At 56.2% G+C, this 14,048-nt stretch overlaps 2 protein-coding genes across 2 annotated transcripts in view; one reads left to right on the forward strand and one right to left on the reverse strand.

The window, feature by feature from the left end:
* Window positions 1–222: 222 nt before the first annotated feature.
* On the forward strand, window positions 223–8,276 carry TMEM37 (transmembrane protein 37). The gene is made up of 2 exons (XM_039234910.1): window positions 223–290; window positions 6,644–8,276. The coding sequence occupies exons 1-2, from the start codon at window positions 270–272 to the stop codon at window positions 7,214–7,216; spliced, it is 594 nt and encodes a 197-aa protein (XP_039090841.1). The 5' UTR covers window positions 223–269; the 3' UTR covers window positions 7,217–8,276.
* A 1,189-nt stretch (window positions 8,277–9,465) lies between these two features.
* SCTR (secretin receptor) overlaps window positions 9,466–14,048 on the reverse strand; it is a 74,472-nt gene continuing 69,889 nt past the window's right edge. Inside the window, exons 12-13 of the mRNA XM_039234915.1 lie at window positions 11,131–11,172; window positions 9,466–9,942 (exon numbers count right to left, since the gene is read on the reverse strand). Coding sequence (XP_039090846.1) covers window positions 9,772–9,942; window positions 11,131–11,172 — 213 coding nt within the window. The 3' untranslated portion in view covers window positions 9,466–9,771. The remainder of the gene's footprint in view (window positions 9,943–11,130; window positions 11,173–14,048) is intronic.

The following is a 14,048-nucleotide window of genomic DNA, read 5'->3' on the forward strand; positions in this document are numbered from 1 at the left end:
ACCCGGTCCCGAGCCCGCCCTCCTCGCCCCTGCCAGGGGGCTCCTCCGGGCCGCCCGCGCTGACTCAGCGTAAACCGAGTAGCGGAGGGCGGCGAGGCCTGACGCGCGCGGCCCGGGCTTAAGTACTCCGCTTTGATTGTCCCCTCCCTCTCCCCCGCCCTCCCCCTGCCCCGCTCCGCCCCCCGGGAGAGGTCCGGGGCGCGGAGCCGGCTGCTTCGCGGAGCTGCGGGAGGGCGCGAGCAGCAGCGCGCAGCAGAACACGGCGCAGCATGACTGCCATCGCGGTGCAGGTAACCCCGCGAACCCGGCGGGGCGCGGAGCCGGCCGCCCCCCGAGCGGTCCGGGGGTCTGCCCCACCGGGAGGTGGGAGGGGACCTTGCAGTGAACCCCAGATCCACCGGGGGGAGGAGCGCGCCCCGCCTTGCCTGTCTTCTGTTGCAAGCTTGTGGGGTTCGGAGGAAGGTGGGCGGGACGCAGCCTGGGGGCGCTGCCCCCCCTCTCCCCCGACGCCACTCCTGCAGCTCAATCTCCTCCCGCCTTTGCTCGGGGCCCGCAAGTACCCGAGGGCCCCCAAACTTCTTGCGGTGGCTTTTTCTGCTTCTCTTTGGGGTCACCAGTAACTGTGATTAGGCTTTCCAGAGGGGTCCCACCTTTTCAAAAAGGAGAGGTACGTCTGGGATGGAGGGTGGACACAGTCCGCTTGCAAAGTGAGGTTTGTCTTACATAACATGAAGATGCGCCTCGGGGGAAGCCAGAAGTTTCTCGGGCGGGGTCTAGGAAGACCGTCTCTGCTTCTCCAAACGCATCTGGGGTGCTGGGGGCGGGGACGGACTCATTGGGGCGCGCAGGCACTTAAGAGAGAAGGTCGTAGGGGCGCCTGGGTGGCTCAGTCGGTTAAGTGTGGGACTTGGCTTAGGTCCAGATCTGGGGGTTAGGGAGTTGGAGCCCCGCGTCGGACTCCGCTGACAGCTCAGAGCCTGGAGCCTGCTTGGGATTCTGTCTCCCTCTCACTCTGCCCCTCCCCTGCTCGCACTCTGTCTCTCTCAAAACGAAATAAAAATCATTTTTAAAAAGAGAGAGAAGGTTGTCGCGAGGGGAGGGGGAGGGGCTCGCATCCCCAAAGGTCTGATTTCTCCGACGGGTGCAAGTTGTTTTTGTTGGCCGAGAACCTTCCATTCCGGCCCCCTGCCCTCCGGCGCGCGGCCGCCGGCTACCCGGCGAGAAAGCTGCATTTCACCGGCTCGCGCTCAACACCCCCACCCCGAGTCTTCTGGCCGGAACGTTCTAACGATTAGAGGCTCCGTTGACTTTGCCTGCAAATGCCCAGACCCCTGCCAACGGTGACTCCGGTAGACGCTGTTCCGCCCAGTTTATAGACACAATAACTGAGGCCCAGAGGGGAAGTAACTGGGTCCGGGTAGACCGCTAAACCACACAGTCGAGATTCAAAACAGGACTTCTTGGCTCCAAATCGTACTTGCCTTTTCTACTTTTTACTAACGGGAGAAATCGTAGCCGCCCACCACCGTTTCCGCGCCCCCCCCCCCAGCCCCGTTTAGCCTGGGGACACAGCCGTTTGGAGGAGGAGGGGGGCGGGTTGCAGCGAGTCCCTCCTGTTTGTTCTGGTTCCTAATCTTGAGTCTTGATGCGGGAGCGTCGGGGACAGGCCCTGGGAAAAGGGGACTGGCAGTGAGGAGGGTGGGACCGGGTGTGGCATCTCCCCCTGGAGAACTGCGAGAGGGACTTAGTAAACAAGGATTTAGAAGTATCAGGACGTGAAGGCGCCTGGGTGGCTTAGGCGGTTAAGCGTCCGACTTTCGCTCAGGTCATGATCTCGCGGTTCGTGGGTTCGAGCCCCGCGTCGGGGTCTGTGCTGACTGCCAGCTCAGAGCCTGGAGCCCGTTTCAGTCTGTGACTCCCTCTCTCTCTGACCCTCCCCTCCTCACGCTGTCTCTCTCCTAGAAATAAATTATAAAAAAAAAAAACATTAAAAAAAAAAAGAGGTGCAGAAGCTGCGGGCTGGATTAACGGGCAGGGGGGCAGAGGCGTTGTGTGCTGGGCCCGGAGAGGGCAGCAGGTGGAGGGGACCTAGTTAGCGGGGGGAGGGGGGAGGCGTGGGAGCGCCGGAGGATCATTCAGGCCCCAGGCTCTGCCACAGGGGTGAGGCGGCGCACAGGCTGAGGGACAATAGTCCATGCTGCCTAGCCCCTTTAAATTGGCCCCAAGGTCTGTTCTAAGCACTTGAAGTGATAACTCATTCCAGCCCCGGGGAGGTAGATGATGTTATCTTCACTTACAGGTGAGGAAACCCGGTGAAAGAGGGGAGAAATAACTTGCCAGAAGGAGGAGAACTAAAAAGCAGGCTGGCTGGGGTCATGCAGGCCAGCGTGGGCAGGGGCTGAAGGGACAGTGGCAAGCCACCTCTTTAGGAAACTGGTTGAGAACTTTCTGGTTAATAATGATAGGGGTCTGGCCTAGGCCTGCGCAGAGCGGCAGTGTGTCTGGAGGGAAGCCTGGAGGTGGGGGTTGGGGACTTGAAGAATGAGTCGTGAGGGGGAGGGGGCAGGTGGGGCCCTGAGATGTCACAAGGGAAACCTCTAGCCAGTGGAGTCAGTGGCCCCGGAGTGTCCAGGTACCCTGTCCTACGGATCGTAGAAATCACTGAGGGTTAGAGAGGGGAAAGAGAAAGGCTCACATTCTTTCCGCGGAAGAAAGGAGATTAAAGCGCCTTGCTCAAGGTCCCACAGCTGCAGGCTGGAGGGGCAGGGGCAAGTCTACACTGCCTTGGTTCCATCCTGTCTGCTGGCCACACTGCTACCAGCTGCCTCTCCGGGAGAGGGTTTGGGGCCCTGGGTCACGAAGGCCAGCAGAGCTGCCGGCAGTGGTGCAGGGGGGTTGGGAATGAAGACTCCGGTATATATTATTCTTGTTGCTCATGGTATCAGTAGTTCCCCGAACACCTTTATATACATGGTCTCTTGTCATTCTTGGGAGTTTTCTTGGTGATCAGAGTTTCTTTGTTGTTGTTTTTTTTAAATTTTTAATGTTTTATTTCTGAGAGAGAGACAGCGTGAGCAGGGGAGGGTCGGAGAGAGAGGGAGACACAGAATCCGAAACAGGCTTCAGCTCCGAGCTGTCAGCACAGAGCCCAACGCAGGGCTCGAATCCACGAACTGTGAGATCACGACCTGAGCCGAAGTCGGACGCTTAACCGACTGAGCCACCCAGGCGCCCCTCTTTGGTTTTTTTTTGTTTTTAAGTTTATTTGTGAGAGAGGGGGAGCAGGGGAAAGGCAGAGGGAGAGAGAGAATCCCAAGCAGGCTCTGCACTGTCATCTTGGAACCCTATTGGGGCTCGACCCCACAAACTGTGAAATCATGACCTGAGCTGAAATCAAGAGCCGGTCCCTTAACCAACTGAACCACCTGGGGGGGTGGGGGGTGGGGGGGAGGAGTTATCAGAGACTTTAAAGGAGTTTAAAGAATGACCCTGCTTTGAGGTAGGACGGGGAAGAAATGAACTGACGTGAGCTGTCATCTATTTGATCCCAGGGGACTAAAGTCCAGTCTGTGCCCAAGGCAGGTGGGGCTGAGGGAGGCACAGGACATGCCTGTTATCTAGACATCATCATGTCCAGGGTCAAAAGGTTTCTGGGTCGTGTGTTCTGTGACTTGATTGAGAGGCCTTGCATCTGGGACTCTCCTCCCCTAGGACCTTACCAGTGAACTTCTGGGCCGGGCACCTGCGTGGCTCTAGCTTTCCTGCAGGGGTCACCTCCTCCATTTTGTAGATGAGAACCCCAAGGGCCAAAGAGGTTAAGAAGCCACCCACCGACAAACACCTTTAATGGTTTGTAGACACAGAGGTTTCAAAGTCTCTTTGGTTTCTTAGTAGTAAAGCCGTTTTCTTATGATGAAATCCAACACAGATTCCCAGACTACCAGTGTGCCCAGCGCGTAAGGAGGACCTGTTGTGGGGGTGCCTGGGGGGCTAAGTCAGTTAGGCTCCGACTTCAGATCTCGCGGTTTGGGAGTTTGAGCCCCCGCTGACAGCTCAGAGCCTGGAGCCTGCTTCGGATTCTGTTTCCCTCTCCCTACATCCCCCCACTCGTTCTGTCTCTCTCTCTCTCTCTCTCAAAAATAATAAATAAACAAAAGAATGACCTGGTGTGACTGAGTGAGAACGTGGCCAGAGCAAGCCAGCTCAGCTTCCCCTCCTCCCCTCCCGGGGCACCTAGAAGCCGGCAAGGGGTCACAGTTTGAGAACCACGCCTACTCCACTTGGGTGCCCTTTATCATGCCCCAGGCGGCCTTTATCTGGGGATGGGGGCCCTGACCGCGGGGCATCCCTCTGCACCCTCTACTCCTTTTCCTCACGGGTAATATTGAGCCCCTAACGCAAAGGCCCTGGACCTGGAAGGACCCAGTCAGCATTTATTGGCCAAATGCATCCAGGCAGCCGTAACCAGCTTTATTGTGGTTTAGCTGAGTGATCTTGGGCAAGTCATCTGGCCTCTGTGTGACATAGTTCACCTCCTTACGCCACCTCCCCACCCCCCACCCCCGGGGAGCTTCCTACAATAGGAGCCTCACAGGTTTGAGTAAAATAAGCCCCTGCTTTGGCAGAAGTGCTGAAAGGACACCGGGTCCTTATTCATATGTCCCCAGGGCTCCCCAGGGGACACATGGAAATTCCTGGTAGCTCCGGTCAGCCTCCTGATGTTCCTGCTTGGAGCTCTGACCACAGGCGCCTCCCGGGAACCTGGCTTTGCTTTCCGTCCCTCCTCACTGAGAAGCATGACCCAGACTTGCCTCTCTTTGCACATGACACAGGTGAACCCCATGGTCCCTGTTCAGTTTCCCAGCAGTGACAGATCCCCATGAGCTGTCTGCATTGCCTATCCCCCAAGTCTGGGTGTAACCTGCTTCCATACACACTGTAAAGGGGGTAATTTGTGACTGGGCAGGAGACTTGTTTAAAGGGAGCTCCAGGGGGGCCTGGGTGGTTCAGTCGGTAAGCATCCAACTCTTAATTTGGGCTCAGGTCATGATCTCCCTTTTGGTGAGTTCCAGCCCTGCGTCGTGCTCTGCGCTGGTAATGCGGAGCCTGCCTGGGATCCTCTCTCCCTCTCTGCCCCAACCTCTTCTCATGCGCTCACTCGCTCTCTCTCTCTCAAAAAGTAGGTAAATAAATATTCAATAAAAGGGGTGGGGGGAGTTTCAGATGGAAGTGACAGGGGTTGCAAACTTGATCATTCATTTGTCCTGTGGGCATTTAGCAACTGAATGCCCCGGGCAAGCAATGTGCAGGGTACTGGGTGTGCAGAGTACTGGGGAGGCGGCAGGGCCTACGCCCTCTTGGTGCTCGGCGTCTGTGAGCTAGACAACATACAAGTACGAATCAAAAGGGAATGGATAACTTGTGGTCGGAACAGGGAAGAAAGCCCGGGTCCTGACGGGAGGGGACCTGGTCTGGTTGGGGAGGCAGGAAAGATCTCTGTGAGGACATTTCCACGGAGACATGAAGAATGGAGAGAAGGAGACAGTCTGGAGAAGAATCTCTTAGGCAGAGGGACCAGGAGGTCTGAGGAAGAAAGTTCTAGATGTGCCCTTAGGTGTAGAAAGAGGGCTGCCGTGTCCGAGTGGGGCAGCCAGGAAGAGTGTGCTGGGGGGTGAAGTTGGAGAGAGAAGCAGGGCAGAAGGTGCAGGGGTTATGGGCAGCGCTAAGGAGTTTGACTCTTCAAAGTATTTCTTTTTTGCTTTCTGGGTTGGGGAGGGGACCCGCGCCTGGGTGGTGTCCCAGGGCTGTGAGATAAGGGACACCTCACTGGATGCCTGGACCAGTTTGCCAGAAGAGAAGGGGTGGGTGTACCCTTCCAGGGCTGCAGCTAGAGGCCGAAGGGGAGCCTCAGTGGTTTCGCACACGCCCGGAAGCTGCTAGACAGTTGAGCTGACCAGCCCTGGGTGGGGTTCAGGTGCAGGCTGAGCAAGACTGAAGGGCAAGGTGCAAACATCACTTTCAGTACGGAGGAAAACAAGGTAATAACGCCGAGTCAGGAATGTGCGGGACCAGCAGGGTGGAGAAAGGCTAAAAACTGAAGTATGCTGGGAAGGCCTGGGGGAGGGAGAATGGAGCCTTGTATTAGAAAGTGAAGTTTAAAAAAAAAAAAAAAAGAATACTAATACTCCTGTGCTTTTAAACAACCTTTGCAGTGCTTTAGGCAGGGTTCTTGCTCTGCATACAAAGAAACCCACAGGGTACTGCAAGTTCAAGGTCACAGGAGCCTGGTCTGACAAGTTTTCTGAATTCGGGAGAGACTAGGATCTGCTGGCTTGCGGGTCAATAGAATTTGGATTTCTTCTTCATAAAGATCATTAAAGAAAGAAAGGGCAGGGAACCCTTCATGCCTGGTGACTAGTTGGGACAGTCCATGCTTCTGGGTCTTGGACAGAGGACCGGGAGCAGGTAGAATGGGGGAAGGGCTCCCCCAGAAGTGGGGTCTGTGCTGCAAGTGAAGGAGGGGCTGGGAGGGAAGCTCCTTGCAAAGGTGGGTGTCCCAGGCCTCCCAGGAGACCGCACCTTGGGAAGCCGGGAGCATGGTCAAGGGTTCTCCCTGACGTGCCATCTGTGGTGTGTCTTCCAGGCCCAGAGGCTGCTGGCCCAGAGGCGGCCCCAGCGGCCCTTCTTGGAATCCTTCATCCGGGTCCTCATCATTGTGTGCGCCGCCCTGGCCCTGGTCCTCTCCTCCGTCTCCATCTGCGATGGTCATTGGCTGCTGGCTGAGGGCCACCTCTTTGGGCTCTGGCACTTCTGCACTTCCTCCAACCAGACGGGGCCACGCTGCCTCAGAGACCTGAGCCAGGCCCACGTGCCCGGGCTGGCCGTGGGCATGGTCCTGGCCCGCAGCGTGGGCGCCCTGGCTGTGGTGGCCGCCATTCTGGGCCTGGAGCTCCTCATGGTGTCCCAGGTGTGTGAGGACCTCCGCTCACGACGCAAGTGGGCTGTGGGCTGTGTCCTCCTCCTCATCTCTTTCATCCTTGCCTCCGGGGGGCTCCTGAGCTTCGTGATTCTCCTCTGGAACCACGTCACGCTCACTGGCTTCACCCTGATGTTCTGGTGCGAGTTCACGGCCTCCTTCCTCTTCTTTCTGAATGCCATCAGCGGCCTTCACATCAACAGCATCACCCACCCCTGGAGCCAACCAAGGAAGTTTTAGGCCTCCCTCCTAAATCCGAGGACATCAGGCTTTACAAGAAAGTGTGGTCAAGAAGGGACTTTTCCGACATGTGACCTCTGATGGGGGTAGGGGTGGGACAGTGACCTTGAGACTGCCACTTCTTGGTCCATGACCTTTGGGTGGTTGGCCAGAACCAGCCCAGTGGCCTCTGCAGCGGGCCTGCGGGGCCGGAGGCCGGGAGTGTGCCTCAGTGCCACCAGCTGTACGGCCTTAGCCAAGTTATTATGATGTGGAGTTTAGAAGCAACATGTTTTAAAACTCTTTTCTTGAATCTTTCTTCCCAGGATGGGAATAGACTTGGAAGCAGCTTGGGTAACTGGTGCCTGGGCTGGCCGCAGAGCTAAGTGCAGTTCACGCTTGTTTTATTGACTATATGCCAGGATGGGGCTGTGGGGTCCCTGGGGTCTCCTGGGGTTGCCCTGAGCCGATCATCCTTCCAGCTAAGCATATCCACTTCAGTGCCTAGGACTGTCTTCCACCAGCCCGAAGGGCCTATGTGCACATTTCCCTGCCGTAGCTTTGGTCATGCTATTGAGGATTCCCTCCATTTCTTGCACATCATGGGTTTTTAAACCATCTGACTTGATTTGAGTCCTGCCTTTTGGGGGGTCCCATAATCCTTGAATAACTTCAGCTTCCAGCAGCCGCCTTGTCGGCCGTCTGTGGGAATCCTGCCTTACGTCTTGGAGCCAGCTCCCCAGGATGGCCCACAGCCCTCCCTGAGGTGAGCGTGTATGTGTGTCCGTCTTTGCTAAGGGTCAGACGGCCTCAAGGTACCATTGTTTGCTCCTAGAGCACATTTTCAAAGAGCACATATCTGGACCTGCTGGACTCCGGGGGGTAAAGGGGACTTGCTTGGACTTGTAATGATTAACAGCCGCCCCGGGGATGAGTGCAGGTGAGGGGAACCATGAACCAGTGGAGACTTCCATGCTTGCTGCCCAATCTGCATTTTTATGTAGCCAGTCGCCCCCTTCCCAATTTCTCTTCTGCCCAGTAGCTGGGGTTTGCCCTGAGCCGTTTCCCACAGTAGCCCCTTCCCCCTCCACCTGGTTCTTTATTCTGAGAGAGAGAAAGCCCAAGTGGGGAAGGGGCGGAGAGAAGGAGAGACAGAATCCCAAGCAGGCTCTGTGCTGGCTCTCAGTGTAGAGCCCAGTGCGGAGCCCCAACTCCCGAACCCGTCAAACCAAGATCAGGGGTCAGACCCTTAACCAACTGAGCCACACAGGCACCTCCTGTGGCTTTTTGAAAACTTCTCTCTCCAAATGCATATGGAGATCAGGAGAGCAGTCGGGGGCCAATCCATTTTTCAGAAAGCAGAGCTCATAACCATACAGGCTGGGTTCTTAGCCCTGGAAAATAAGCACCTGGGCTTTCATTCCAGGAACAGTTCACAAGGTGCAAAGGGGTGACCTCCTTGTCTCTGCAGTGGGGACGTGCAGGGGTGGGAAGCCAGGGCCTGGGGGTGGGGGGAGACAGCCCGCTCGTCCGAGGTCACCTGCCAGCAAGATGCCTTTTCCTTTATGTTGGGGTTTCTGCCTACAATGCTTCCCCCCCCCCACACACACTAGTAGGCTTTGTTTTGTAAAAAGGTTCAAATGTTCAGTCCTTAATCTTCACAGGGCTGGTGGGTGAGGGAGTGCTGATAGTCCAGGAAACTAAAACCCGAAGACGAAAACGTGAGACAGACCCCCATGGGATAGGGACACAGGCCCTTGTCCCCTGCCCGGGAATGCAGACAGACACAGCCTCGGAGGATGGGGATTTGAAACCAAGAGCCCTGGACTGAACGTGTGACCCTTCTTGCTGAGTATCTCGGGCAAGTCACAGGACCTTGGTGAACCTGCTTCTTTTTCAAATGGAATCACGCCCCATTCCCGGCTACTCTGCCTCTGAGGCCGCGGGTGACCTTGAAAGAGCGGGAGGAACGGGATGGTGCCTTGTGGCCTGCTGGGGTTACTAAAAAGAAGCTGGGGGTCTGGGCGGCTCTCCTGGCCTCACTGATGTGGTCAGGTTAGTTCAGTTGTCTCGAGGCTCTAGGGTAAGAGGTCCTGGAAGGGGAATTGTAGTGAGGGGTAAGGAGGGTCCACCAAAGGCCAGGGGTCTCGATTGCTCATGTTTCCTGGGCTCCGAGGTTATCCCTGAAAACTGCAGGAAGGGGATAGGGAAGCGAGCCGGAGAATCCTTCACCTTGTGTCTCAAAGGCTAAATGAGCGCAGACAGTTACATACCCAACCCGTCCCGGCTTCCGTTTATTTCCCTGCCGTCTTCTGTTACCCGTGACCTGTCCTTCCCGTAACACAGCAGACCCAAACCCCAGCCGGCTTCCTGCCCCACGGCGCCTGTGTTCTTTTCAGTTCTGAGGAATTACCACCGCAGCCCCCTCCCCGAGCCCAGGCCCAGAGGAGGGGTGTTCTTGGTCACGGAGAAAGCATATGATGTCTGCCGAGAAGACTGATACGGACTGCAGCAACGTGGAGCCTTCTCGTGACCCGTCACGGTGTCTGTCCCGTGGGTGGCCCGGCTCCAGCCTCTCAGATGACGCTGGCCCTGCAGGTGCCCCCGCTCTGCTCTGAGGTGCTGCCCTTGGTGCTGTGGGGGAGGCCGCTGGTGCCGGTGCTGACAGTGGAGCTGAGGGGCACGGGGCGCAGTAGAAACTCACGGACGTGCCACTGCCGCCACTTCTTCTGAACCTCCAGCTGCACCTGCCCCCAGAGACCAGCCATCAGTGGAGGAGAGAAGAACTGACCTTGTACCCACAGCCCCATCCACTCCCCTCCCCCCCGGGACTCAGCGTGATCCTACCGACCATGTACCCACAGTCCCATCCACCCCCCTCCCCCCGGGACCTCAGCCTGGTCCCACCGGCCTTGTACCCTTAGTCCCCTTCACTCCCCGGGACTCAGCGTGGTCCCACTGCTCGTATCTTCCCCTCTCCTGCAGGCCCCTCAGATTAGCCGTTTCCGGCCCCAACGTCCGGGAGGGATTGAGGGCCCCTCTCTCCTGGACACTTTCACCCTCAGTCTTACTGCCTGTGTCCCAAGGAAGGGACTTGGGGCTGCTTCACAAATTCCAGAACTCCAGTGTCCAGGTCGTCACCTGACACAAACCAGACTCCTTCCCATGAAGCCTCCTAAGCTCAGAACTCAATCTGGGGGCGCGGAAGTCGCTCTTTGGAAATTTCCTTCACGGCGCCCGGCTGTCACAGCCCAAACCTTTGAAGCCAGCCTTCGCGCTCGGGTTTTGGAAAACAGGCTATGCCCCTTCAAGTGTGGCAAACCAGCTGGATGGTCAGCAGGTACGGAAAGGCTGTGCGTGTGTGAAAGACTGTATTCAACCCGTGTTGGTTACGCTGCTTGCGTGTGTCCTCACCCACACGCTCTGTGCAGGAGCAGAGACTTCGGGGTCAGGGTCTGGCCCTCCCAGGAGTCAACTTTAATTTGGAGGTTACAGATACTGCCTCTGAGTCCCTCATTTTACAGATGGGAAGACTGAGGCCCACTGAAGGGCAGTGAGCAGGGTCCCCCACCAGGCAAGGCAGCAGAGCAGTTGGGAGCCTGGGTCCTTGTCGGGGCACCCGCACTTCCCCCTTTCCTGAACTTGCTCAAGGATGCAAATGCCCTGGAGAGCTTCTTCAATATTTTCAGGCTCCAACCCAGACATACAGAATCCTTTCTGTGCTGAGTTAGAAGCTGAGGGTAGCGCCCAGCTATTGTGTAAGCTAGGCTTCTGGGTGCTTTGATGTCCCCATGAAGTGAGCTCAGGGGACCCCGCCCGCACCGGACCCCCCCACCCCACACCAAACACCTCTCCCCAACACCGTTTCCAGGCAGCTCCTGAACAGGGATCCAGGGGCTAGGAAACTCCTCCGGCCAGGCCACCTGAGAACTCACCTCCCCGTTGAGGAAGCAGTAGAGGACAGCCACCACCAGGCCCTGCAGGGGGACAAAGAAGCAAGGGGTCAGCGCAGGTGCTCCAGCACCCAGCCTCCTTCAGCCTCCTCTGCGCGTCCACACATGGCCAGCCCAGGCTCACTCCTCCCCAGGAGGGGTTTCACAGGTCTGGAGCCTCCCCACACGTCTCACCTCTGGGGGAATCTGAGCTACTCTTCTGGGCCCCCTAGGTTGCCCCTGGCTCTGCTCGTGTCACTCAGCATAGACTCAGCCCCTTGGGCTAAGAGCAGGGCCCCTTTCATTGAGCTCAGTGTCCAGCGTAGGGCATTGGACACCTGTGGTTTCAGTAACCACAGAGTCGAAGCTGCTGACTTGGGCCCGTGGGGACCAGGCCGGTCCCCTGAAATAGCAAGGCGGGCCATCTGGGAGAAGCAGAGGTGCCCAAAGCGCACCTGTCCCTCGGGTAGGGGGTGGGGCCGGCCCACGGGAGACCCTGGGCCCTGTGGGGGCTCACTTTCAAGATAAGCTGGAAATCTGGAGATGTCCCGCCACAGGTAGTGTTCCACGCGGAACCACGAGCGTGTGGATGTGAAGTCAGCACAGCCCATGGGTAGGTGCTGGCCTACAAGTAGTGGGTGCGACCTGCCTGCTTGCGTCTTCCTGGTTGGGGGCTCGGGGCTGTATGCACCCTGTGTTCCCCGGTGTGCAGGCGGTCTGTGCCTGGCAGGACCCTTCCTCCCTAGCACCTGGAGCTTCTGTCTTCCCAGTGGTGCCCCATCACCCAGTCCTGGCATGGAGCTCTGCCAGGACTCCAGTCTTGAGATGCCGGATTTGAGGCCAGGAGGCCTGCTGGTGACCATAAACCATGGGCAGGGTTCCCACGGTGCTCACCTCCTCAGGGACCCACCGGGGGCCATCCTGCCCTTCTCTGCCCATGGCTTCCCTGGCGGGGGAGGAACCCTTCCCCTCAGAGGCTTGGAGCTCTGGCCTCAGGCGGCCCTCCCCTCCCCTTCCGCGCCCATCCAGGCCTGCCCTTACCTACTTACCACTGGAAAGGACCCCAAAGGATGACAAACCAGTCCGGCTATGGTGGCTTAATAGGTACAATTGCTCAGGGCTGTGGGCGTTTTGACAGTGACAGAACTCAAGGATTTGCTTTAGAATATCAGGCCTCAGGGACTGCTGCATAGAACCAAGGCCATTTGGGGGGAGTGGGCAGCAGGAACGCTCAGGGCAGCAGTTTCCAAATTTTTTGTAGCATGTTAGGATCGCCTGGGAGCTTTTGCCTGTTATACTCCACACCCCAAATCCGTAAGTCTGAGGATGGCAGCAGCTTTCTGAGATCTCAGACTGGGGTGCCTGGGTCAGGTGTCTGGTTCTTAATTTGATCCAGGTCATGATCTCGTGGTTCGTGAGATCAAGTCCCCCATCGGGCTCTGTGCTGGGCATGGAGCCTACTTGAGAATGTCTCTCTTGCTCTCTCTCTCTGCCCCTTCCTCACCCCTCACAAAAATCAAAAAAAAAAAAAAAAAAAAAAAAAAAATCCCAGGTCTTTCCGATGGGCATTCTCACCTGGGAACCACTGTCAGAGGGTGTAAACATCAGGCTTTGAGATGAAACAACTGGATGTGGGGTGTCGTCTGGCCTACATAACTGGGATTCTGGGTTCCAGGGGCTTCGTTTAAATCTTGCCATAGCCCTAGGGAGGAGGGGGAGGGCCTCAATTTTGCGGGTGAGGGAACGGAGTCACAGGGGTTTAGGGAGGGCCGGGACTGTGCTCGGCCCCGACCCGGTGGTCAGGCTGCCGGCTGGAGATGCTGCCCATCTCATCGGGACCAGGGTGCCTGGGCCTCCAAAATCCGGGGACACATTTTCATAGTTCAGGTGAGGGCTGGAGCCCAGGTGAAGGAAGGTTAGTTGGGTCCCTGGGAGGCCTCCTTCAGCCAGCGGGTTTAAGAAATTCCACAGTTTCGGGGCGCCTGTGTGGCTCAGTTGGTTAAACGTCTGACTTCGGCTCAGGTCATGATCTCACAGTTTGTGGGTTTGAGCCCCGAGTCGGGCCCTGTGCTGACAGCTCAGAGCCTGGAGCCTGTTTCAGATTCTGTGTCTCCCTGTCTCACCCTCCCCTGCTCATGCTGTCTCTATCTCTCTCAAAAAAAAAAAAAAAAAAAAAAAAAAATTCCACAGTTTCTATACAATTATTAAAAATGAAGTCTTTGGAGAATTTTAATGACATGGAGATGATGGGAAGATAGAGAATTAGGACACACAAGAAAGGACACCACACATTTAAAAAAAAAAGGGGGAAACCACACATAGCATGACCTCAATTATATAAGCTGTGCGCACATGCATATGTGTCTTCCTGGGTAGAATAGAGACTTTAGAGAAAAAGAAAAAAAAAAAAAAGATGTAGAAGTAAACCCACCATCATTTTTAACAGGTTATTTCTGGGGCCATGAGATTTTGGATGATTTTTTCTTTTTAACTATTCCTTATTTTCCAGATTTTCTACAACAACTATTATGTGTACAATCAGAAAAAGCTAAAAGTATATGATAGGGCGCCTGTGTGGCTCAGTCGGTTAAGTGTCCAACTCTTGATTTCAGCTCAGGTCCTGATCTCACGGTTCATGAGATTGAGCCCCTTGTAGGGCTCTGCACTGACAGCACAGAGCCTGCGTGGGATTCTCACTCTCAAAATAAACATTAAAATAAAAGTATCTGCCATTGATAATGTGTTGTGGTTCTGTGTGTGTTCTTTAAGCCCCTGTCTTTTAGAGATGTGGACTAGAATATTCACATCTGAATTAGTCTCTGATTTGATTAAAATGAGAGGGACATGGCGGATGGGGACAGACACGAAATACACCCCACGCTGAGTGGGTAATGGCCACATGGGGGTTCACTATCTACTAT

Source organism: Hyaena hyaena, unplaced genomic scaffold (assembly GCF_003009895.1).
Source record: "Hyaena hyaena isolate Hyena2069 unplaced genomic scaffold, ASM300989v1 scaffold_91, whole genome shotgun sequence".
Lineage (NCBI taxonomy): Eukaryota > Metazoa > Chordata > Mammalia > Carnivora > Hyaenidae > Hyaena > Hyaena hyaena.

Bases quoted from the DNA above. Each gene is read 5' to 3' on its own strand.
- TMEM37 (XM_039234910.1), top strand. From the start codon at position 270: ATGACTGCCATCGCGGTGCAG. The intron at 291-6,643 runs GTAACCCCGCGA...TGTGTCTTCCAG, and splicing joins TGACTGCCATCGCGGTGCAG to GCCCAGAGGCTGCTGGCCCA.